Source organism: Kryptolebias marmoratus, linkage group LG8 (genome assembly GCF_001649575.2).
Source record: "Kryptolebias marmoratus isolate JLee-2015 linkage group LG8, ASM164957v2, whole genome shotgun sequence".
In the NCBI taxonomy this organism is placed as follows: Eukaryota; Metazoa; Chordata; class Actinopteri; order Cyprinodontiformes; family Rivulidae; genus Kryptolebias; species Kryptolebias marmoratus.
Window position 1 is genome coordinate 12,741,104 of NC_051437.1, and position 22,609 is coordinate 12,763,712.

At 44.5% G+C, this 22,609-nt stretch overlaps 1 protein-coding gene across 2 annotated transcripts in view; it reads left to right on the forward strand.

Annotated features, from left to right (window-relative positions):
• The first annotated feature begins 2,874 nt into the window (after positions 1-2,874).
• Positions 2,875-22,609, forward strand: part of fgd (faciogenital dysplasia) — a 59,199-nt gene continuing 39,464 nt past the window's right edge. Inside the window, exons 1-2 of one of the 2 annotated variants that reach the window (XM_017409698.3) lie at positions 2,875-3,011; positions 5,359-5,681. In XM_017409698.3, coding sequence (XP_017265187.1) covers positions 5,660-5,681 — 22 coding nt within the window. In that variant the 5' untranslated portion in view covers positions 2,875-3,011; positions 5,359-5,659. The remainder of the gene's footprint in view (positions 3,012-5,358; positions 5,682-22,609) is intronic. The other variant, XM_025004470.2, reaches the window with a different exon arrangement.

A 22,609-nucleotide genomic window follows, 5' to 3' on the forward strand; every position in this document is an offset into this window, starting at 1 on the left:
GTGGGGGTGGGGGGGGGTGGAGTGTGTGGCTGTGTAAGGGTAGTCATGCTGAATAAAGTTAATAAATGTGACTCGAGTCTCAGCGTCTTTTCTTTGCAGCTCAGCAGGAGCAGATGAAGGGTTAATAAGGGGAGTGTGTGTGTGTGTGTGTGTGTGTGTGTGTGTGCGCGTTGGAGTGTTCCCAGCTGGAAATCAGGGGAAGAAGGGGGACTTCCCAGCTGCCCAAGTGGCTCCAGGACATGATCACATTTCACACAATGAGCACAAACCCTCCTGCTCCGCTCTCTGTCTTTTTATATTATTATTTTATTTTATTTTTTCTGGTTTTCTCTCTCTCTCCCTTCCTTCTGGAGCTATGCTCACACCACTCACCAACTGGACCCGATTAGGGTTTTTTTTTGTTTTTACCTTTGATACACCCACATTGTCCTGCTCGCCTCCCAGAGGCCGGCTGTCCAACCAAACAACACAGCTGTGAATGGATTTTTTTTTTTTTTTGCACTTTAAAAAAGTTCAAAAGAACCACAGATTTAGAGCTTTTCTCGCTCGCTAACAGGAGTTTAAATATGAACTCCCTTTTTTCGTTTTTGTTTGTTTTGTTTGTTTTGTCAGACCTGTCCCATGTTTTCCCCTTTGGTCTGTGAATATTTACCGCTCGCCACTGAAGACGGAGACGATAACGTTCATTTGCTTGTGTTTGCGTGGGTGTGTGTCAGTTCGTGACGATAGGCTGACATGTACAGCTGATTACCGTTTCAAGATGGCTGCCACAGCCAGCTGACCTTAGAAAACATAAAAAGTGGCGAAAACTCAACTGATTTTAATTGTGTCACGTTATAATTGGGCGTAGTTGTAGCTGAGCACCGCCCCCAGCACATACTTTGGGGCGCAAAAATTGTGCAGCATCTTTGCTTAAAGCCTTAGCATTAACTGCTGGAGTCAATCCTGTCTGTTAGCAAAATATCTCATGAACCGCTGGACGGATCCTGTTGAAACTCCCAGGAAGTAATCATTGGATGTACGTTGACAGATGATTAACTTTTGGAGTCAAACCAATTCAAGGCAACCACCACAGCTAATCAACATCAGGAAACACAAAAACTGCAGTAACTTAGTCTTTATTGCAAATATTGAGCTCAAATCTGGTGTGGTAGTAGCTGAGAGTCATTCCCAACACGTACTCTGAGCGTTACACATTGCACAACATCTGTGTTTAAAACTTTGGCATTAACTGTTAGACTCAACACTGTCTGTCACCATCACTATCTGGATAATTGGATAGTGATGGGGAAGTGAACAATGCGACCTGAAAACTGCGGGGATGACTCTCAGCTACTACCACACCAAACTTTAGCTCAGTGTCTGTAAAAGTGGCTGAGTTGTAGCCATTTTGGTGTCAAGTTCACGTTGTGGGGCGACCATCTGGATTTAGATGTACTTCCAGTGATTAGTTTTTGATGGTTTTGTTAAAATACATCCGCTGTGTTGTGAGCTGTTTCTCTAACACGACGAATAAACACACACACACACATAAAGGCAAAATACATCATTACCTTTTGGCCCTCGAACAATAACTTCCATGAAGCTGTGCACCTGAAACCTAGATTGGTTCAAGAAAAGATCACAAATAAACCCCCCTGCATTGTTTACGTTGGCTGACTGGTTGCTTGCAACTAAATAAGGTGCTTGAGTTGCAGCAATTAGGAAAGATTGTGCCGATAAACAATATTCAAGTTAAGTGTCACAGCTGCTAATCTGCTCGTGGTCTGAGATCAATAATACCACACACACACACACACTCTGCTGTGATTAAGTGCAGTTAAACCAGTTGCTACCACTTGCCATATGCCGCTCTGATTGAATCTTAATGTCAGAGATCTGATGTGAGCCAGAGGGCAAAGGTCAAAGCACTGACGAGCGGTGACATCACTGCAGGAAACAGAGGCGCTTTTGTTGGCGTGCGCCTCCTCTTACGTCCACCTTCAGCTCACGGATGAAATGTGGGTCAGCAGGTTTCATTTTCATGGCCTCAGACGTCCTCTGTTCAAAGGCAGGTGCTCTGAGTGGGTTTCAGGAAAAAAAGGGGGGATTTCACTCAGAACAGCTGGTTCAAATCTCAGCGGCTGCAGTTCGAAAAGCCACCACTTGGGGTCGCTACACAACAACCAACCTCGGAGCCTCTCACGAGCAGCTGCAGCCCTGACAAGTTGACTTAATGCTGTTATTTGCTGTAAAAAAAAAAAAAAAAGAAGAAGAAGAGGGGGAAAAAAGGAGACATGGCTCCCACAAAGAGTCTTCTCTCTGTGTGTCCCGCTGGCGCCCGTCATGTGATGAGTCCACGTGGAGCCTGGAGCGGCAGGAACCACGTTCGATCACCAGCACGCGCGCCTCACGTGGGCCGTGTTCAAAAAGTCAAAAGTGCCAGCGAGCGCGCGCCCAGCCCCTAATTTGCACCTGAGAAGGAGTGAGAACGAAGGGAGGCTGACACCTCAGGGTGGAGTGCGATCAGTGATCCGACAGGTGCGTTCACACCAGCACGGATTTAGGATGGGTGTAAAAACCTCATCCGGCGCGTACGTGTTGACTTGCTCTCCTAATCCACTTTGGGGCGCTTCCTCTGAGTGTCTTTTGTCCTCCAAACCCCAGCAGTCTCTCACCTCTCCCCCTCATCCTGTTAATTCTGTCCTCCTCTCCCCCTGCTTTCTGTCCTCCTCTCTCCCTGCTCCTCTCTAGAGGGTGATCATCAGGATTGGGCCTCCGCTTTATTTGGAGCCCATATTTGAGTCGCCCGCTAAAAAAACGAAGCCCGGAGCTGTCTGCTTTTGTCTGAAAGGTGGAGGTGGAGGTGGAGGTGGCGCGTGCTCCAACTTTTTAGAGGGGATCATCGGAGACGACGAGCTGAGGTCAGGAAAGGTCAGGGCTTCGGATCCGCGAGCGAGGGCCACGCACGCGCAGAGGCCTCAGAACCAGAGGGACCCCAGACCGATGACAAGGAACCTGCCACAAAGGAGGTAATGGAGCGTGGCTGAGGAGGCACGAGTTTCAAAAAGGACGGGGAGGAGAGGGGTGTGATAGAACAAGAGACACGAGAGCACGCCGCGGAACGAGTGACGTCACAGACGGACACCGTGGACATCAGAGAGAAGTTAGATCACCGGAAATACAACAACACCGGGCCTCGTGGCCGATATTAGGTTCTTAATGATACATAAGCGCTCTGTTATTGAAGCTGCTCAGGGTGGAGCTCCATCTGCTTTGGCGTTTTTTTTGTTGTTTGTTTTTATCTCAAGGGTTGGGGCTTTTTTTTTGTTTCAAACAATGAAGCTCAAAATCCAGGAAATGTGCAGAGAGTTAAGAAAGCTACAGAACCTTGCTTTAAAAAAGAATTGTTCAACATATGTTATTATTACGCTTTAACAAAAAAAAGAAGAAGAAAATTGTTTCCAGACAAGGAGATTATTTCAATTAAACCACGAAGTTTAAAGCTGAAAACACTCTAAAACGGGGGTGGGTGATCCTGATCCTCGAGGGCCACTATCCTGCATGTTTTACTTCTTTTTCTGCTCCAACACACCTGATTCAGTGGTTAAATCACCTCTTCTTGTTCTGCAGGAGCCTGTTAATCAGCCATTGATTCAAATCAGGTGTGTTGGAGCAGAGAAACAACTAAAACCTGTAGGACCCCTACAGGCAGTTTCTGCCTGTTTCTGCTGTGAGTTTTTCTGTTTTCGCTCCAGCGGCGGTCTGTGAAGAGCTGAGTCGGAGCAGTGACATGGAAACCCTGCGCCTGGTTTCCTTTTTTCCACTCCAACGAGCAGAGGTGGAGTTTTCTGGGCCGAGCCACTTATTGAGACGGGCCTCTTCATTCTTCTCATGACGTCACGTGACAGCCATGACAGCCAGGGTCATGCCTCGGTGCCTGGAGGGATGTCATGGCCGCTTAAAAATAGAAATCATGAAATAACTGGAGAAATTCCACTCCCTGTCGACATGCCGGGGGGACGCCGAGAGCTAAAGGACTTAGCTGAAGAAGCTATAACTGAGCTGTTAAAGCTAAAATAAGCTGAACGCTATCTGAAAGCTAAAAGAACAGAACAATAGCTAAAAGCCCAAAGTTGCAAAAAAGTTATTAAACTTATTAAATCTCTGGCTAAACAGGTAGCTACATGCAAAAAGCAGCTAATGGCTATAAGCTAAAAACAGCAAATCCCAGGCTAAATTCTAAGCAGGTAGCTACATGCTAAAAGCAGCTAATGGTTAGTTAAAATTTAAAAATAACAAAAGACTAGCTAGAAGTTAAAAGTAGCAAAAGGCTGGCTAAAAGCTAGCAAAAATAAAAATTAAAAAAGGCTAGCTAAAATCCCAAAGTAGCAAGTCCCTGGCTAAATCCTAAACAGGTAGCTCCAGGCTAAAATCAGCTAAAAGTTAGCTAAAAGAATCAAAATATTAGCTGTAAGCTAGAAGTAGTAAAAGGCTAGCTAAAGGCTAAATGTACCAAAAGGCTATTTAAAATTATCAAACGACTAGCTAGAAGTTTAATGTAGCAAAAGGCTGGCTAATAGCTAGCAGAATGCTCACTAAAAGTAGCACAATGATAGCTTAAAGCAAAAAAAGCAAAACACTACTTAAAAGTAGCAAAAGTCCAGCTAAAAGCTAAAACTAGCAGGATGATAGCTAAATGTAGCAAAACACTAGCTAAAAGCTAAAAGTAGCAAAAGTCTAGCTAAAAGTAGCAGAATGATAGCTTAAAGCTAAAAAAGCAAAACACTAGCTAAAAGCTAAAACTAGCAGAATGATAGCTAAATAGAGCAAAACACTAGCTGAAAGTAGCAAAAAGTAGCAGAATGATAGCTTCAAGTAACAAAAGGCTAGCTAAAATTATCAAAAGTATAGCTAGATGCTAAAAACAGCAAAAACAAAAGCTGGCTAAAAGCAGCAGAACAGTAGCTAAAAGTAGCAGAATAGTAGCTAAAAATTAGATTTAGCATTAGAAGATTCCAAAGAAAACTGAAAGTATATCAGTGTAATCTCGGGGTTGTTTTCACTTAAAATAAAGTGAAATGTTTTGCAAAGTATAAAGTTACAAAAACCAGAAGTCATGGCAGCCATGTGCTAAATGAGCTGAATGTTTGGCTCTATAAGTGGCTAAAATAAAATATGCAGAAGTAGTTAGAAAACAGGACGACTCAGTCACTGACGCAGTTCATCTCACAGAGCAGCAGATGAAGTTAGATCTTATGTAACATTTATTATTTCCAGAGGTTGATCGTTTCCCCCTCAATGAATGGGACGCTCGTGCTCGCGCCGCCGGGAACGCGCGCTCCATTTTTCTTTTTTTTTTTTTTTCTTTTTTTCCAGCGGCGGAGAGGAGAGAGTTGTGCCTCCGGAGAGAGGGAGGAGAAAGGGCTTCATGGAGACATTTACTGCCCTTAATCCGCGCACGAACTGACCCGAACCACATCCGCGGCGTCCACGAGGACACCATGGCGAGCCCTTAAGTGTGTCTGCGCGGCGGTTTATTGTATTTATTTATTTATTTTTGTGGGGTTTTTTTTAGTGTGTGTGTCCGCGAACAGGAGAAGAGGAGCTCCGACGCGCGGAGTTCAGTCCGCCGGAGCTTCTCCCGAGAAAAGGAGCTGAGCGCGACTCTGTGGGCAACATGCAGGAGGTCTCAGCCACCGGTGAGTACGCTCTCCCTGCCCGCTTTCTGTACTTTTTGATTTTTATTTGCGTTTGAGGAGTTGGAATGGCCACTAGTTTTGCGCACACTCTTAGCCCACTCCACTCCGAGGTGTCCGTGCCAGCTGTCAGCGGGGGCAGCTGCAGGCCCGCGCCTCCTCCCCAGCAACGCGCACGGAGGTGCCGCGTGCGCGTCCGGCGGCTCCACGAGCAGAAAGTCGGCCGAACAGGGAGCTTTAAAGGGGCTGCTGCCCGGAGGCTCGAACCGTCTGAGCGAAGCGGTGCCAAGAGAGAAAAAAGGGGGCCTGACCTCACAATGCTGCTGCAGGCTGACTGACACACACACACACACACATCTGCAGAATGACCGGAAATCAAACTGTAAACACTCTCTGATAACAAGAAGACTCAGCCACTGTCTTCCCTATTGTAATGTGTGTGTGTGTGGCAGTGAGGAATGTGATTTAAGTGTGTGTGTGTGAGGCTGGAGGTTTGTTAAAGTGTCTGAGTCTGTCCATGGGTCTTGTATGATTGTAGGAGGAGAGGTCACCGAAGGAGTAAGTGTGTGTGTGTGTGTGTGTGTGTGTGTGTGTGTGTGTGGTTTTCCTCTTTGCAATATGGTTAGCTACGTTTTCATTTTGATGGCCCGATGAATTCATGAGAACCTGACTTGCGTTTCCGACCCACACCTATCTGTCTAGATGTTACACCGATTAGCCTCCAGAGAGAGAGAAAACGAAAACCGCTGTTCGAACTCATCTCGTTAATCGTAAGGTACCCACAACGCCTGCCGTCTGGCGAGGAAACTGTGTCGTAGCGGACGATAATTTGGGTCACCTGTTTCCTCCAATCACACTGCAGCTATAACGTGCAACTTTATCCCTGAGCTGGCTGGTGTGTTCCTTGGTCTTCATGATGCCGTTTGAGCACCGGTGTTTCGTGGCGAGCGTCTGAGACCTCCGCAGAACATCTGGGTTTATACTGGGATTGAATGGCACACATCGGGACTCTGTTTACTACCTAAAGACAACTGGTTGCACTAGATTTTAGTTAGGGGTGTCACAGCAAAGGGGGCTGATTATAAATGCACGGCACACTCAGTTTTATTTTAAAAAAAAGAAACATTTTAAACCTTTAATCCTTTGTGCTGGTCCATCTCATCAAACCCCAGTGAAGTACTTTGCGTGTGGCAAAATGCGGAGAAGTCGTGATAGAAGGCAAGTTGCGGAACAAACTATTTGTCCGCCGTTTTTCTCGAATCACACCATGGTCCAGTGTGGCGGGCGCAGCTCTACCTGGCCAGGTGTCTCACAGCAGAGACGGCAGGGACGAACTGTGTTGGACATAGAGGGCGAGGCAGACATGAGGGTTGGTGGAAAAAAAAGAGGCCGGGGTTGCTCCAGAATCGGCTTTTTGAACAAAAAAAGAGGCTGGTGTTTGCAGCGTGGAAATCGTTAAAAAACAAATAATCCAAAGGACACAGTTGTGTTCTCACTGATTTGTGGTCAGCTAAGCTAGTGTTCGACTTACAGGTCTACAACTTCACTCTCCAGTTCAAAAAGAAGGCAATAATGTGTTCATTTGATCGATCTTGTATTTAAACAAAGAGATATTCGGTTTATTTTACACCAGAACGTCAACACAGTCTTTGTGTCTTTGTAGTCCTTTACTGAGAAGTTCTAAAAGTGTAGACGAAGCTCCTCACATGGCATCTCCTGCATCCTCGTTGTTCTCCTTCTTCGGCTCCTGATCACACTTAGAGGTTTTAGTTTGGGAATGGGACTTTTATTCACTCGTGTCTTACAGTTCACGTGCACACAATCAACCACTAGGAAACCTGGCCGACCCAAGGTCACGGACTGACGGCGTTTACATAACTAAACGGGCAGTCGACCTTAGATTCTTCTTCTATTCTTTTCTGCTGTTCCCTCTTGAAGGGTCGCCACAGAGAGACATCCTCCTCCATCTAACTCTGTCCTCTGTGTCCTCTGTCCTCACTCCTGCTACGTTCATGTCCTCTCTAACTGCATCCGTAGATCTCCTGTTGACCTTAGATTAAAACAATCATTAGAACAAATCAAGAAATTAATTGTTGGATTCAAGGCATTTCAGCGGTGCAGTTGTCACCAAGCGAAGGGAGCCGTGAGCTCAGGTGGAAACTCTGTCAGTACATGAATCTTTACGCTCCAACAAGGCCAACCTTGGCTGCCAGTGTCCATGAAAACAACATACTGTATTTTCCGCACTATAGGGCGCACTGGATTATAAGACACACTGTCAGTGAATGGTCCATTTTCAAACTTTTGTCATATATAAAGCGCACCAGACTATAAGGCGCACCTCCCAATTTTTGTAACTTCGCGCAGACCTTGATTCAAAATATTAAATTTTGGTGCTCTAGCGGAGCTGGTTCTCCTGTATCAGCATTTATATGGTCCCTCTATGAGAGATCACAAAGATAATCAAACGGCTCAAAACTCATGGAAGGATACTGCACTGACGTAATCATCAAGTATAAACGCCTCCACCGCTCGCCGTGGGCGGAGCCCTGCACGACTATAACTGAGCCTTAATGCTGCAAGCGGTGCGGCTTTGTAGTTTACCAAACTAAAACATTACGGCTTCTTACATATATAAGGTGCTCCGGATTATAAGGCACACTGTCGTTTCTTGAGAAAATTGAAGGCTCTTAAGTGCGCCTTATAGTCCGCAAAATACGGTAACTTAGCACTCTTGTTGCTTTCTTAGTTATCGTTTCACTTGAGTTTTTGACCACAACTGGTAGCAATTAGCGGGGACATCCAAGCGCCATCGGTGCACAGATATGTGGGGGTGGGGACTATTTCTTTCGTGATGATGTGAACTCTGACGCCCCTAAGTGGTCCGTGCCTAACCGGTCTTTGCAGCGTCAGATCATACTTTTTGTTTATTTGGATTTTCTTTGGTGGTCGCCACAAATGCTCAAATATTGATTCAGAGACACCAAAAAACTACAAACATACAAAAACCCAACATAAACCCAGTAAATCCCAAGGTTAATTATTGTTCAAGTCTGATCAACAGCATTTTTAATACTTGATTCCATTCATTTGAAGGGTAATAAACTGATGATAATCGTCTGTTTTGTTGGTTTAATAGACAATACCTTTGCAAATATGTGGTTGTAATAACGTTATATTATAATATAAGGCTACCTGAATCCCAAACGTTACTATGATGTCATTGTTTTGTTCTGTTTGTCCTGGGCTAGTTCCGATCTTGTGCCTTGTATTTTACACGGTCTTCAGATGACAGACACAGGGCATCTGGCTGATTGGTTGTATTTCCGTCATCCAACCGCAGTGAGTTACTGTGGGAACCAGACTCCATAGAAAATTAAACTTAAATCTCACAACCCTTCGCAGCGGCTTCAGAAAACATAAATAAGACGGAGAGGAGGGGTGGAGGGGTGAAGGAGGGAGCTGCTGATAGAGATGAAGTGCTGATGGGATGATATTGGGCTGCAGCAGAGGTGAACTATGCAGAGAGAAGGGGAAAAAAAGTGTGTTTGTTGGGAGACTCAGGGGAGGAATCGATCTGCCGTCCTCCTGGCTGACTTTCTTTTTCCTGCGGTTCAGCAATGTATCGTTTGTCTCCCACACACACACACACATTCCCAAGGCCTTGCTTTTTTCTTTTCTGTGCTTTTGCTATTCGCTCCCACACTGTCCCCGATCAATCTCTGCCCCCTCATCTCTCCGCCTGCCTTAAACCGCCTCTCCCTTTTCCAACATATGCACACAGATACAGTCAGATAAACTGTTTCTCTTTTTTCTTCTTCTTCTTCTTTGGTTTCTGAAGTTCCCCAACTGTACTTCCACTCGGGAACCCTCCCCGGTCGGTGCACTCCCTGTTGCTTATTTTTGTATTTACGAGGGGAGGGGTCAGGGGGGCTGTCGGCTGCGAGGATCGAATCATCGGAGAATCTATTAAAATAAACCACATCACAAATAAACTGCGGTGGGGCTGATAGCGTGCCTCTCACTCTGAGGCCCGCCACAGTCTTCTGACTTGTTTCCATAAACTTCTTAGACAGACTTCGCTCTCATTCCTGCGCTCTCGACGCTCCGCGTCTCACTCAGAAGTGGGTCAGTGTTTTCCTGACTGATGTGGAACAATGGTGGTCCATGTGTGGCAGCTGGATGCTCCGGCTTAGATATCCTGACTGGACCTGTTAAGGGTCTTTTTTTATTATTATTAACAGAAGCGTTTGGGGCTTGGCTGTATTTCATAGAGCTAATGTAAACATGCCATATGCGTCTCGTAAACACGCAGCACAGAAGTATGAGAACAGAAGAAAAAAAAGAAACCCCAGCATAAAACAAAACATAAAAAAATACAAATACCACAAATATTGTGTAGCTCAGCTGTGAAGTGATAATGATGACCTCTTATCTGTCTATAACCTACAGTATTTTGGAATTACTCCATGTCTGGGTGGACCCTTTACACCACCTTATATAGCATGTTCCCAACAACAACTAATGTGGTCAGGTGTCACTAACAGGTTGTTCAGGAACAAAACATTAAGTGTGAAACACAGTTTCCACTCGAAAGTAGAGGCCGACACAAGGCTGCAGCCCCTTTTGCAAGTTTGTCGTGCATTTCGTGTGGGAAGTATTAAAAGCGGAAGGGAGGGTTGAGGTTGATGCAGCTCTGAATCGCCACTTAAGGTAGTCACAGAGCTGAACAGTGATGTAGGTGTTAAGTGGGCGGTTGTGCATGCACCGGACCACTCTTACCGGCCATGATGCGGTCACCTGGCTGATTCCATGATGTGAGCGTGAAGGCTGATGTGGTACCGAGATGCCTCTTTTGTTCGTAGGACGTGAAAGTGTGACAGCAGCGGCTTAATAAGAATATCTTATTTACGCCAATAAGGCTGAACTACTGTGTGATGCAACCAAACAAACACACTCAGTGTGCCAAAAAACTAAAAAACAGGCTCTTGCTCCAAGACCTAAAGCGTAATCTTCACTTCCCAGACATAAAACGGTTTAAGGTTGCGGATAAATAACCCAGATCAGAGGCAAATCTCAAGTTAGATCTGCGGCCACCAATTACTAAGTGCGAAGGCTTCAAAGGCGTGATTTGTGAGGCTCGCGGACACATCCACCCTTGTGATGGCATATCAAGTGCGTGAGCTTGTTGGCTGCAAAGCAAGAGCCAAGAGAGTGCAAGACTCTGGGTGTGGGGATACAAAAAAAAGGGGAACCTCAGAAGAGGAATACGAGAAACATATAAAAAGCATGATGGAAAACGCAGTGAAGGACTTTGAGAGCTATTTCCAGTAAATATCAAAACAGACTCCAGAGAATGGGTGTGAGGAGAAGTTGTCAGTTCTCTTCCACTATCAGGTTAACACAACAGATTGATTGACAAGCAGCTACAGTACACAACGTTTAAAAATGAGCGAGACAAAAAGAGAGAGAGATTTGTCTGCAGGATAGGCAGCTTGAGCTGCTTGATAACGATCAGGCAGAAAAGTTGAACGAAAAAAAAAAAAGTGTCGTGGTGAGTTTCACATTTCGCCTGTGTGAAACAACACCACATTCAATCCTCCACAGAACAAGATAAGCACATCTTTGTGTGAACAAAACAATCCAACACTGGTGCAGTGGCGTTAGCAGCCGACGTTTTCAAATCGACAGCTGTTTTCTTCATTTGAAAATAGTCCCATTAACAACGCACTGCTCACACCGAGGGTCCTGTCCGAATACAGAATACAGCTTAAGAGTCAGACTGCAGGCCTAAAAGCCTTGAATCTTATCATTGCAGTTAATGGGGGGAAAAAAATAAAACATCATTTAAATGGAAAAAAAACCATTACAGACAATAAATGTTTAATTCTGATGGGAGAACAGTAGCTACTTTCCCAGGCTAATGTGTCAGTCCTAAGGTGATTTAAAACCTTCAATAAAATTATACTTTTATGAACTTAGCATAAATGTTTTGGTTAACTTGACTTAAATGTTCAATCTGTCAGTTGGCTAAATTCTAATTAACCGGATAAGGTTGGTTTTTATTCATGCACACAGTTTGATTAGGAAACTTAAAAGGTTTTAAACACAAACCGGAAGCTAAAAGTAGTTAGATATGGAAATATGGAACAAACACAACCTTTTGAACACAGTTATGTCAGAGCCCCACCTCTAATCTAACCTACGATCTGAGGGCATCCTCTTCATTTCGCACCCAGACTGCAAGCTTCATGCGCGTGCTCCACGCCTCGTTTCCTGTTTTTTGTGTTTCAAAGCAGCGTTACAGCACCGCACACAGGTCTGGCATAGATACTACGGCATTTCTACAGTGTGTTTTGTGTTGATGAAGACATTTGTTGAAACCGTTTCATGTTTATGAGGATATTTTTAGCTAGTGGCCAAGATACTAAGGCACACTCCATTGTTGTGAGCGTTGTGATGACAGGAAATGAAACTGATGTCAACAGTAGTATTGCTATATTTATCTAATACTGTGCAGCCCTGCCAGCTAGGTAGCTCAGCGGTCGACATAAAGTCATAAATCAACATAAAGCAACATCAAAGTGTGAGGCACCATGAGGAGAGTTGAGTCAGGATATTATATATTGCTCATTTTTGAGGGTACATAAAATCTCCTGCAAAACTACTAATCGAATAAAAGAAGTGTGTTGTTTTATTTATGATTACAACTCTCATGTTGTTGCTTTTCTTCCATTTCTTCACGAGACCAGAAGCCCCCAATCTAAGCCATAATAGAAAATCTTTTGGGATTATGCACATTTCAGGAAAAAAATAGCTTTACTGATGTATAAATGTGTGTAAATGGATCATAGAATATTATACAGTGATAATGTAATCATTTAGCAATACGAAGTTGTGTAAAAATAATGGTTTTGCACCTCGCATTTGGCATTTTAACATACATACAAGTGTATATATGTGCTTGCTGTATATGGTTTTAGTCTTTTTGGATTTACTGCTTTTAGGCGTTGTTATAAACGACTGCCAGTCATTCCAATGATAACACGAGGTAACATAATGCAGCACACAGAGAGCGCAGCCTGCAGACAGAAGCCTTCATATATACAGCCAGTGAGCTCAGTGACCATATCAGGCAGCTGCAGATGCTTCACTGAGCTGCTTTTACAAGAACTTTCACTGTGACTTTTCAGACCGAACCAAACTATCCGCTGAAAGACTCCTGCTGCAAACCTTTTTTGACCTGCAATTAGGCATTTGAGAAATTAAAACCATTTGTTTTTGCCTGATTCTGAGGAGCTAAATTCTGCACAGAACCGTACTCGATGTGTTTGCTGAGGTCTTATATTGAAACAAGTCTAAACATCACATAACATATGGTTTAGATTACCCTACGTGTAAACCACACACTGATTAAAACCAACCAACAGAACAAATGGGAGTATTTCTGCAGCACGAAATATCCCCAGCCTCCCTCCACTCCTCCACCACTTCCTGTCTTATCTAGTTTGTCTGTGTGAGATAGCATGACTCGGTTCCAGGGACGTCCAGAAGCTTCAGGCTCTTCTCCGGTCTGACTGCCTGTCACACTGATTTTTTTAATGGCGGTCATCCATGGGTCCCTGCCACCACACGAGACTTTTGCAAGCGCATGTTCGGTTTGTGGGCCAAAAAGGATGTCCCGAAAGCAACGGACAGTTTCGTTAACAACTTTTCTTTTGTATGTCTCATAAAGGAGGCTTCCTTCTCGGAACATGTGCCCACGTTACGAGATGAGGACTCCGCTTTGTCACGTTTTTAGTTGTTCAACTTAAAGTGACAGTTCAGATCATTTAAAGTGGGGCTTTGTAGGAAAGGTATGAGCAATTATTATCTTACCTGTTGTAGATAGCTCTTTGAGTGACGTCTTGTTGGAGACATTGACTTCATTCTGACCGAACTGACGAGCCAACAGTGCGTCCAATCGGGACCGCGACCAAAGTGGAGTGCTGCCATCTTAAAACAACTCCGATCTCAAAGATTAATGATTTATAAATCTTTACATGGTTGTCAGTTTTGCATTACAGTTATTTACATTCAATTCTGTGGGTATTTGTGCTAACAGTGGTGGCAGCAGCTAGCTGTTGCACTCCTGGCTCAGCCTGGTTTACTTCCTGCAGGAATATTATTGTACGTCTGCTGGAAAACCTGTTTAATTCAGGGCTGCAACCTCTTCTATAAAATACAAAACTGTCCCGTATTTAAAACCTTAAAGATGCTGTAGAAGTGCCTCAGGCTGCACCGGAAGTGCAACAACTAGCTGCTGCTGCTATTTGAACTTGAAAATACACAGAGTTCTGTCTAAATAACCCTGTAATGTGAAATAGAAGGAGCTATGAAGGTTTATAAAATAGCAATTTTGAGATGAGAGTTGTTTTAAGAAGGCAATAATCCACTTTGGTGTTGGTCCCACTGTCAGAACAAATACACTCTCGTTTTGGTATTTCCATGCTGCATACCTGCTTGTTTTGTATTCTTATCTTCATATCTGTAAACTCGGTTGTTCCAGCTTCAGTGGATCACCATCTTGGCAGTTTGCGCCTGTATTAGTGTATTAGTCTCTCCTAACTCGTCTTTTCTACGCGATGCGTTGCTGCGATATCAGGTTTGCAAGTGGGACATTTATGCCAGGAAACGGATTTTACAAACTGGCAACATTTAAACATGAATCAGAAAAAAAAAACTGGTTTGCTTCAATGTGTTTTTTTTACTATAGATACACTCAGCACATAATTGACACTCCTGTTGGACAGGTTGTTGCATCACTTCAAGGCAGGGCACCGTCGCGTCCACGCACAAAGCCACAACGATTTTAAACCTGTGTTGTGGTTGAAACGAACATATTGTGGCCCAAAGGGGTTTCGTTTGATCAAATATCCAGTAATGAAATGACTTGTTAGGTGAACTGACAGAGAAAATCCAATTTACACCAATAAATTGGATACCTTTTATACCAGTGGTGTCCATTCCTGGTCGTGGAGGGGCCACCCATCCTGCATGTTTTAGGTGTTTCTCTGCTTTGACACACCTGATTTGAAGGACTGAGTGACTAACAGGCTGGGGAGCAGGGAAACAACTAAAACATGCAGGATTGGACACCACTGTTCTGTACCTTTTTACAAGAAATAAATGTTTTTTTGACAGACAAAGATGTCTGACATTTGTTGATGATTTTGTAAATTACCACCAACTGAATGCCCTCACCTCAGTCCTTTCTCAGCACTCATTAAAGCCAGTAATTGGTTTGTCCATCCCAGGCCTTTCGTAGATACAAATCTGCTCGTCCTGACCACCTGTGACATGTCTGTTCTGATTTTCAGTACCATTGCACAGCATCGTTTTCCACTCTTGTTGCTCTGGCCTCGCAGACCTGCGTGGTTAAGAAGTGTCCCTGCTCCAACACACCTGACACAAAGGAATGAATTACCTCAGCAGCTTGTCATCAAGCTCTGCAGACACCTGTTGATGACCTATCAGTTTAAAACTAGTATGTTGAGGCAGGGAAACATGTAAAACATGCAGGGTAGCGTGCCCCGAGGGCCAGGATTGAGAAACACTGCTGTGCACTAATAGAAAAACATGGTCATGACTGTTGTGTTGTATTTTTACCAATGGATTCCCCTAAATGGACATAAAGTGCGATTTTCTTGTTCTCAGTTTCCATTTTGACTATAGAGATGCAAACACTGGTTTTCTTTATAGGTGTATTTAATGGGTAGCTAGTTTCAGAAAGCCTGGATCAAGCCAGGCTATAGGTGTTCCAGTGGGTTGCTGTGTTAGAGAAAGTGAAAAGTACCGCCTATTTACGCCTGTCGTACCAGATCTGACTCATCGACATTGATGTCAGGGCTTCTTCTTTGTCAGCTCTTTCATAGCCAATAATAATTCAGTGCCAATTATATTTATTCTGAATTCCTGTTTAGAAATCTTTTTTTTTTAATGTGATTCTTTGCGAAGGGCCAGGTTGATATGTGCCCAGGTTGCCCGTATGCTTGATTTGGGTGACAGATGACGGGCTCAAACTCATAGTACAGAGTTATAAGGATAATGTGCATTTTGGAATTACAACTACTCCAATGCACTGCCGTTTTTTTTGTGTATTTATTCTACGTAAAAAAGTTTTTAGGGGCTTGCTGTTTTGTGCACCTCCAAGCAGGCACTGGCTAAATAACAGGGGTCATAATTGCAGCTCTTACTGCTTGAGTGTTTTTGCAGATTATTAGGATTCTGCCGGAGTTTGTCCACGAGGTCGGCAGAAGTAATGAGTCGAATGCAGCTCGGTATTAGGATGTTTCTGCTCAGAGTAGCGCTACTTCCTGCACAATATGTTTATACTGGAGGTCTCTTGGCTTAGGGGCTGGCTCAGACACACACACACACACACACACAGAAACACATGCACACAGAAGGCGGAAGTGACCTAGTTTTCCTAAATGGTAACAACTGTTGAGGCCTTTTAGAAATGAACAAAATTACTCGGTGTCACCCAAAGAAAAGGGGCTGACATGTCAGAAGTTAATCTCATGCCGGTCATCGGTGCAGATATATGTAACCCAGATGCTTGTGTGGATACGCTTAAAGTTTCTAAGAGGGAGAGTTGCTGTCACTTTCAAAGTGGGAGGGGCGGGGGGATTTTTTTTTACCCTCAGGTCCGACCCCCAGTTCTGTGTTCTGTCACTTTAAGAACTAGATCTCAGCTCAAGGACTCGAATTTCTCCGCAGCCTTTTGTGTCGGTCCGCCTGTATCTTTGTATCTCTTCTCCAGTCTGCTGTCTGTCTGGATTGGACCTCTGCTGATGAGGGGGATTTTCCTGGGAAAGTCATATGGAAAGAAAGAAGAAGGAAAAAAAAAAAACAGAGCCCTAATAGTAAAAGCATGTTCCATTATATTTCTCTCTTTCTGTGCGTGTGCATTTTATGAGTTCAGCTCCTTTCTAGCACACTGAAAGCATTGTGTTTTTCCTCTCTGATCATCAGAAGAGCGGGCTCTCTGGAATCAGAGCTTCCTGTACGCGCTGGGGTGAGGCAGGGGGATCGGGAGGGGGAGGGAAGTGCAGAGGAAAAGGTTGGAGGGGTGGGGGGTGGACAGAGCCAGGTGGAGGTCACCTTTAGGTTAGAGGGTGAGCATCAGCATTCATTCATTCATTCATTCACTCATTCACAGGAAGGCCTGCCGTGAAAGCAAACGCACCGGCACAACGGATGACCCCGAGGAAGGCTGAGTCACACAAGTTCGACTTAATTAAAAGTGTGCTCAGTTCTTCACCGTGATAAACCTCATTAACAAATGAAGCCGACAAAAGTATTTCATTGTCTGTGCCCTTCTTTGGTGCAGGAGACATCCATCATTGTCTAAAAACCACAAGCCACGCCATTGTACTGCATGGCATGTTACAATGAACTGCTTTAAATACTTTCTTTTACAACAATAATCCTGCCTTTAGAAGTCGTTTCCTCTTCTAGAGAGGTTCCTCCCCGCTTTCAGATTCTCGCCCTCAGTGGTAACCAACGACCTAATGCTTTTATACTGCGAAATTTCAGCAGCCTTGTGATTTTATGGCAGTCCACGCCGTCTGACATGGACATAATAAACTCCAGCATGACATAATGTTGATAAGTTCAGACTCCACAGCTGTAGATTTTTTTTTCCATGCCATATGTTCCTCGGTGGAGTCACGATAACAGCTGGAGGACATGTTAAACACACACACACAAAAAAAAGGGCTTCTGCTGACACTTTGTTTTGTTTTGCTGCGGTCGCTCTGCCAGATGGCTGTCTTGAATTTCTGACACCGTCAAGCCGAGCGGTGTGATCTGACCAACCTGAAGGAATATTCGCCTTACCTTGCGCCGAAGCTCGGGAAATGTTGGACCTACAAGTTGCCCGTAAAAATAAATAAATCAAAACGCTGAGAGCAGTAACTCTTGAAAACGTTAGAAATTTATTAGCATCATTTTGAGGAGACTAGAAGTAAAAGCGCGGGGCGTAAAAAAAAAAAAGCATAAAGACCATTAAGGAAGAAAATCCAGTGGAAATGTGTGATTTATTTTTTCGGTTTTGTGACACCCACCCTCCCCTTCCACCCCCAAGGAGAACATATCACCAAAGTAAATGAAAGCAGTGTGTTACAGTCCTCAGATGGTAGATGGTGTACTTTCTCTTTAATAAAAGTTGAACTCGTCGGTTACACATTGTGGCTCGTTTTAAGTCTGCATGAAAGCTGGAATTTCACAGTTCATAGCGATTCTGCTCCCAAGCTTTCAGTTTTTTGAACCGACCACCATTAGGAAAAAGCTAATATTCTTACATCGTCAACTTTTTCATCTCCAACAGCTTGAAAGGCACAATCTACTGACGCGAATGAATTTGTTTGTAGAGAAAGAAAGAGAGAGGGTGACTGAAATCGTCCAGTCGCTGCTTTTGAATCTTGGTTCAACGGGGTTGCTGAACTGATGCCACCGGCCGCACCACCTTCTGAGGCCACCGCTCCACCGTTCAGCCCCGGTCACCTGACGCAGCCTCAAAAACCTGGCTGCGAACGTCTCCCTGGTCTGGTTGATTGCGGCTAACAAAGGTGGCCTGTTTTCGATCCTCCGTGCTTTCTTCTCCCCTGGGTGCATTTTACACTGGCTGCCCCCCCACACACACACACACACACACACACACACACACAGCCTTGAGGCATGTCAATCAGCAGGAAACTCTAAACCTTTCCATGCTCCACTCCCCCAGTCTGTCCTCCCCACCACCAGCCCTCGCCTGTTGTGAAGCTGCTACGTTTTTTTTTTTGTTTTGTTTTTTTAAATCTTGATCTTTTTGAGCAGGACTCTCATTAGGAGCAGTAAAAGCAGACCCTGAAAGTGCTGCGGCGTTAGCAGCTTCACTGCGTTGGACGTATTCGTGTTATGGACAGGACTCTTGACTGAGGAGAGAAAAACGATGATTTTCTGATCATTTTTCAGTGGCGTGATGATGACAAACATGTCTGCAAGCTGCGGTGCTTTAATGACTGTTTTGTCGCAGCTCATCCTTTTACTTGTCTTGCTAATGGTTTATTGGTCAGACTGCTTTCATTGCCAAAAATCCTGACATTGTTGTTGTGCTCTGAGTGTACAGTCGCTATCCCACCACTAGATGGCAGTGCAGTTTTAGTTGAAGAGCGCAGGAGCTTCGGCTCTTATTCTTTCTCTCAATTTAAAAAAAAATAAAGGGTTTGAGATCTCCTACAAGACATATTAACAATAGTTTTCTCCAACAAAGTTCTGTTTCTTTGTCAGAAAACTCAGACCTTTACATTTTCCTTGTGAGTTCAATAACTCTTTTGCTGAAATTACCAAAACTATAGACTTTCAGCAGTGTGCACAAGTTACTGTCATTAAAGCGTCTTTTTGCTCTCAGACTCATTTTCCTTTATGACTTAAACACATGAAGATACGTCTACGGTTTCCTTCAGCAATGAGAGGAGAAAAAAAGTCTTATAGCAGATGGTGTGATCCCAACGGACGACTGACCTCATAGAGCTCGCCGTCCCGCACAGACTAAATAGTTATCCTCAGTCTACTGTGACACTGGCGAGGAGTTTGCGCCGAAATATCTGACAGATTAGCTGAAATAGTTCACCGGCAGGGAGCGTGTAATCCACGGAAATATTTACTGTCTGAAAACAGCTGCTAACGGGGTGTGATATTTTTAGGCTCAGGTTGTGATTTTCGAGGCGCTGACAGTGATCTCTGCTGGCCCTCTGAGGCTCAGCCCCCGGCGGAGCTGCTGTTGGTCTGTTTGACGCCGGTAACGGCCCACCGACTCTCCGCGGCCTCCTCTTCTTCTTCTTCCTATTATAGTCTGCGCTGCCCCTCGGGCCGTTTGTCATGCTCCGCTTCCCTAATGTCTGTGAAACAGGACACCTCTGTTTAGCTCGCTGCTCTTACAGCTCCTGTTTGGAGCATTTTTTTTTGTTTTGTTTTGAGAGAGTGTCGGATGTCGGGATGTGTCACGCGGAACCCGAGTTTTGTTTTGGAAGCTCGTTCGGGGATTTTGGCTTCTTAAATACCCACTCGACTGTACCACATGCCTCAGCTCTCAACACAGGACAGTCATAACAGCCTTCGCCTAATGAGGAGATGAGAGCTACATCCACGCAGATGGATCCTGTTCCTGTGGCCCGCTGTGGTTCATCTTCCTCGAACAGTTATCTCAGGACTTTGAGCTACTCTTACTTCTTTTGTTTTGAGTCAAAAACCCCTAAGTCTCCAGCAGGCTCACGTATAATCTCAATAATGAAACGCAACCGCTTCAGGCAGCTTGGCGTCTGTGTTGTAGCTCAAGCATGCGTGTGTCAAAGTGTGCGCGTGCAAGCGTCAGCTGATTACCAGAACTGCTCGCCTTAGCGTTGCCCCGAGCGAGGTTGTTGTAATTAATTTCCTCTAAAAACATCCTCGACCGGGGCGTACTGTAGGTTTTTAGTCTGCCATCTATCACTGCGCGGCTCCTAAAAAGTGAATAATGAGCCTCATTAGACGAGGCCACATGGTGGGCTCCTGCAGCACGACCCTGCTGCCGTGTTTTCTCACGTTCAGGAAGGGATACACAAAACCCAAACACCTAGAAGTGCTTTGTTTCCCTCTGATTTGTTTAGCAGCTGGGAGAATGCTGCTTCTAGGTATTCTTCGTAACCACAGCAAGCTTCAAATCCAAACAACCTTTTGGCTTTTTCTCTAAAGGACACAAGGATGGATTGCGATGATATCATATGCAGCCCAGTGAAGGAAAGGTGAGCGAGTACCAGGTTCAGTGTTTCTGATGGCTGAGGTGTTGACTCACTCGAGGATCCTTCGGATGTTTGACATTCTGCCTTTGTGCTTATTGGTGTTCAAATTTGGCACCCGCCGGTGCGGCTTTTTCCCAGCAGAGGTGCAGCACAACGGTTCCTGATTTGTGTTTTATGAAAATTAATTTACCTAGCTCCCAGGTAACTAATATACACGAGGTTCCTCAGGACGTGAACAGATCCTGTGCATTTCCCCTCAGGTGGAGCTGTTAGAACAAACACATCGGGAGGCTAAACGCTGCCGGTTTAGCGGAGCGGAGATCATTTTTCACGCAGCTCTTTTGGGTGTGCTTCCCTTGCCCGTGTGCGATCCATTATGGCCCATAGCTGCTGGTGACAAATGTCCCTGTGTGTATTTCTTGCCATAAACATTCCCATCTGACGCACACACACACATACATCATCGTGGTGGCTCATGAAACCCAAGCTCGTGATCTCGTCCGTCTGCGATGAACGTGGACCCAGAACCAAAACAGTGGAAGTTGTTGAAGTTTTTATGAAGCTGAGAGATTTGTGAGGTCTGTGTTCCGCTCTGGTTTTAAGCTTTCTGCACCACATTATTACTCAGCAGCTTTGACCTTGTATATTTATTTGTGCGCCACTTTTATCCTAATTTGAACTTCTTTTTTTTTTTTTTTTACTCTCTTTTTCTCTTTATCTCTGTGCCGCACGGTAATCTCTGCTGAGCCGTTCATAATCACAGGCCATCTGGGCACTGTGAGGGAGAGAGATGAGCCTGCAAACCCACCGCCGGCGCGTACGCACTCGCGCGCGTGCATCCTCACACGTACACACGCACTGTCACACCTTTAATAGTCGCAAACGATCCTTGCGGTTGTGTACATCAATCTCACTCTTCAAGGCCTTATTCAAGGACGAACTCTCCACCCAGACACAGAACTGCGACGTAACACGACGAAGATAAACACACACCGCTTCACAGGCACTGATCTCCCACAGGCTGATGATGATCGAGGAGAATCAATTACTGAAGGAAAAATAAATTCATCGGGAAATAAAAAAGCAGGGAGTTATCATTTCTGCTTTGCGTCACACAGAAATTCAATAATCTGACCTCCGAACGGACATCCAATCCAAACAGTTTGCCCTATTTCTTTATTTTTATGTTTTAATATTCCTATGCAGATGCCCGACTCGTCTAATGTGATGAGCTACGCAAGCGCTCAGCGGACCATTAGAGGAAATGCTGACCTCTGCTAAACTCTAAAAGACGCCCCGCGGCTGGAATATTTGCTTTCAAGCTTTTCACCGTAATTTATTTATTCTTTCAGTAGCGATACTGTGGCATGCTAGGAGCTCTTTGCACTTAAAAAATGAAATGAGAAAGACTTTTTATATAAATATAGTACAGAGAATTTAAAGACCTGTCGTCTCACTGTATACCATTATGGAGAACCTATCAGATGTCGTCTAAAACAATTTGATCGTTCCTCTGATACATTCAGGGCCTTTAGGCAACAAAAAAAGGCCCACGGTATGACAGAAGGTGGTGTGTTTCTGAAAGCTTTGTTAAACAGGATAATGGCACCAATATGGGGTGACCTCTCATGTGAACTGTGGTTCAATGTGCATCGTTGTATAAATTTAAAGAGCCTCTGCATAATGCTGTAAGTCAGTCTGAAGCTCCGTGGTTGCTGTACATTGTGTTTTGTTTCCTACAAACTGTTTCACCAACCTTCATAAACATCACATAGCATCGTGGGTACCTTACAAAGAGCTGGTCATATACGACTCAACTACTCATGAATATTTCCTCTTAGTCAAGCTTGGTTGACTGCCTCTCAGCATTTCCTCTCTGTTATTTTTCATATTGGTTATAAACTCTTTTTTTTTCTTTTTCTCACCCTTAAAGTCCTAAACAGGCTGGTCCCTCAGCGCATCTCGGATCTAATGACTGTTTGTGCTCTTTGGCTGCTGAGACCTGCAGATAGTGTCCTGGTAGCTATTCCCAGGTGAATTCAAAAAAAGGTTAAAAAACAAAAACAACTGGACTTCTATTCTGTAGCTGAAGACGTTTCGCTTCTCATCCGAGGAGCTTTCTCA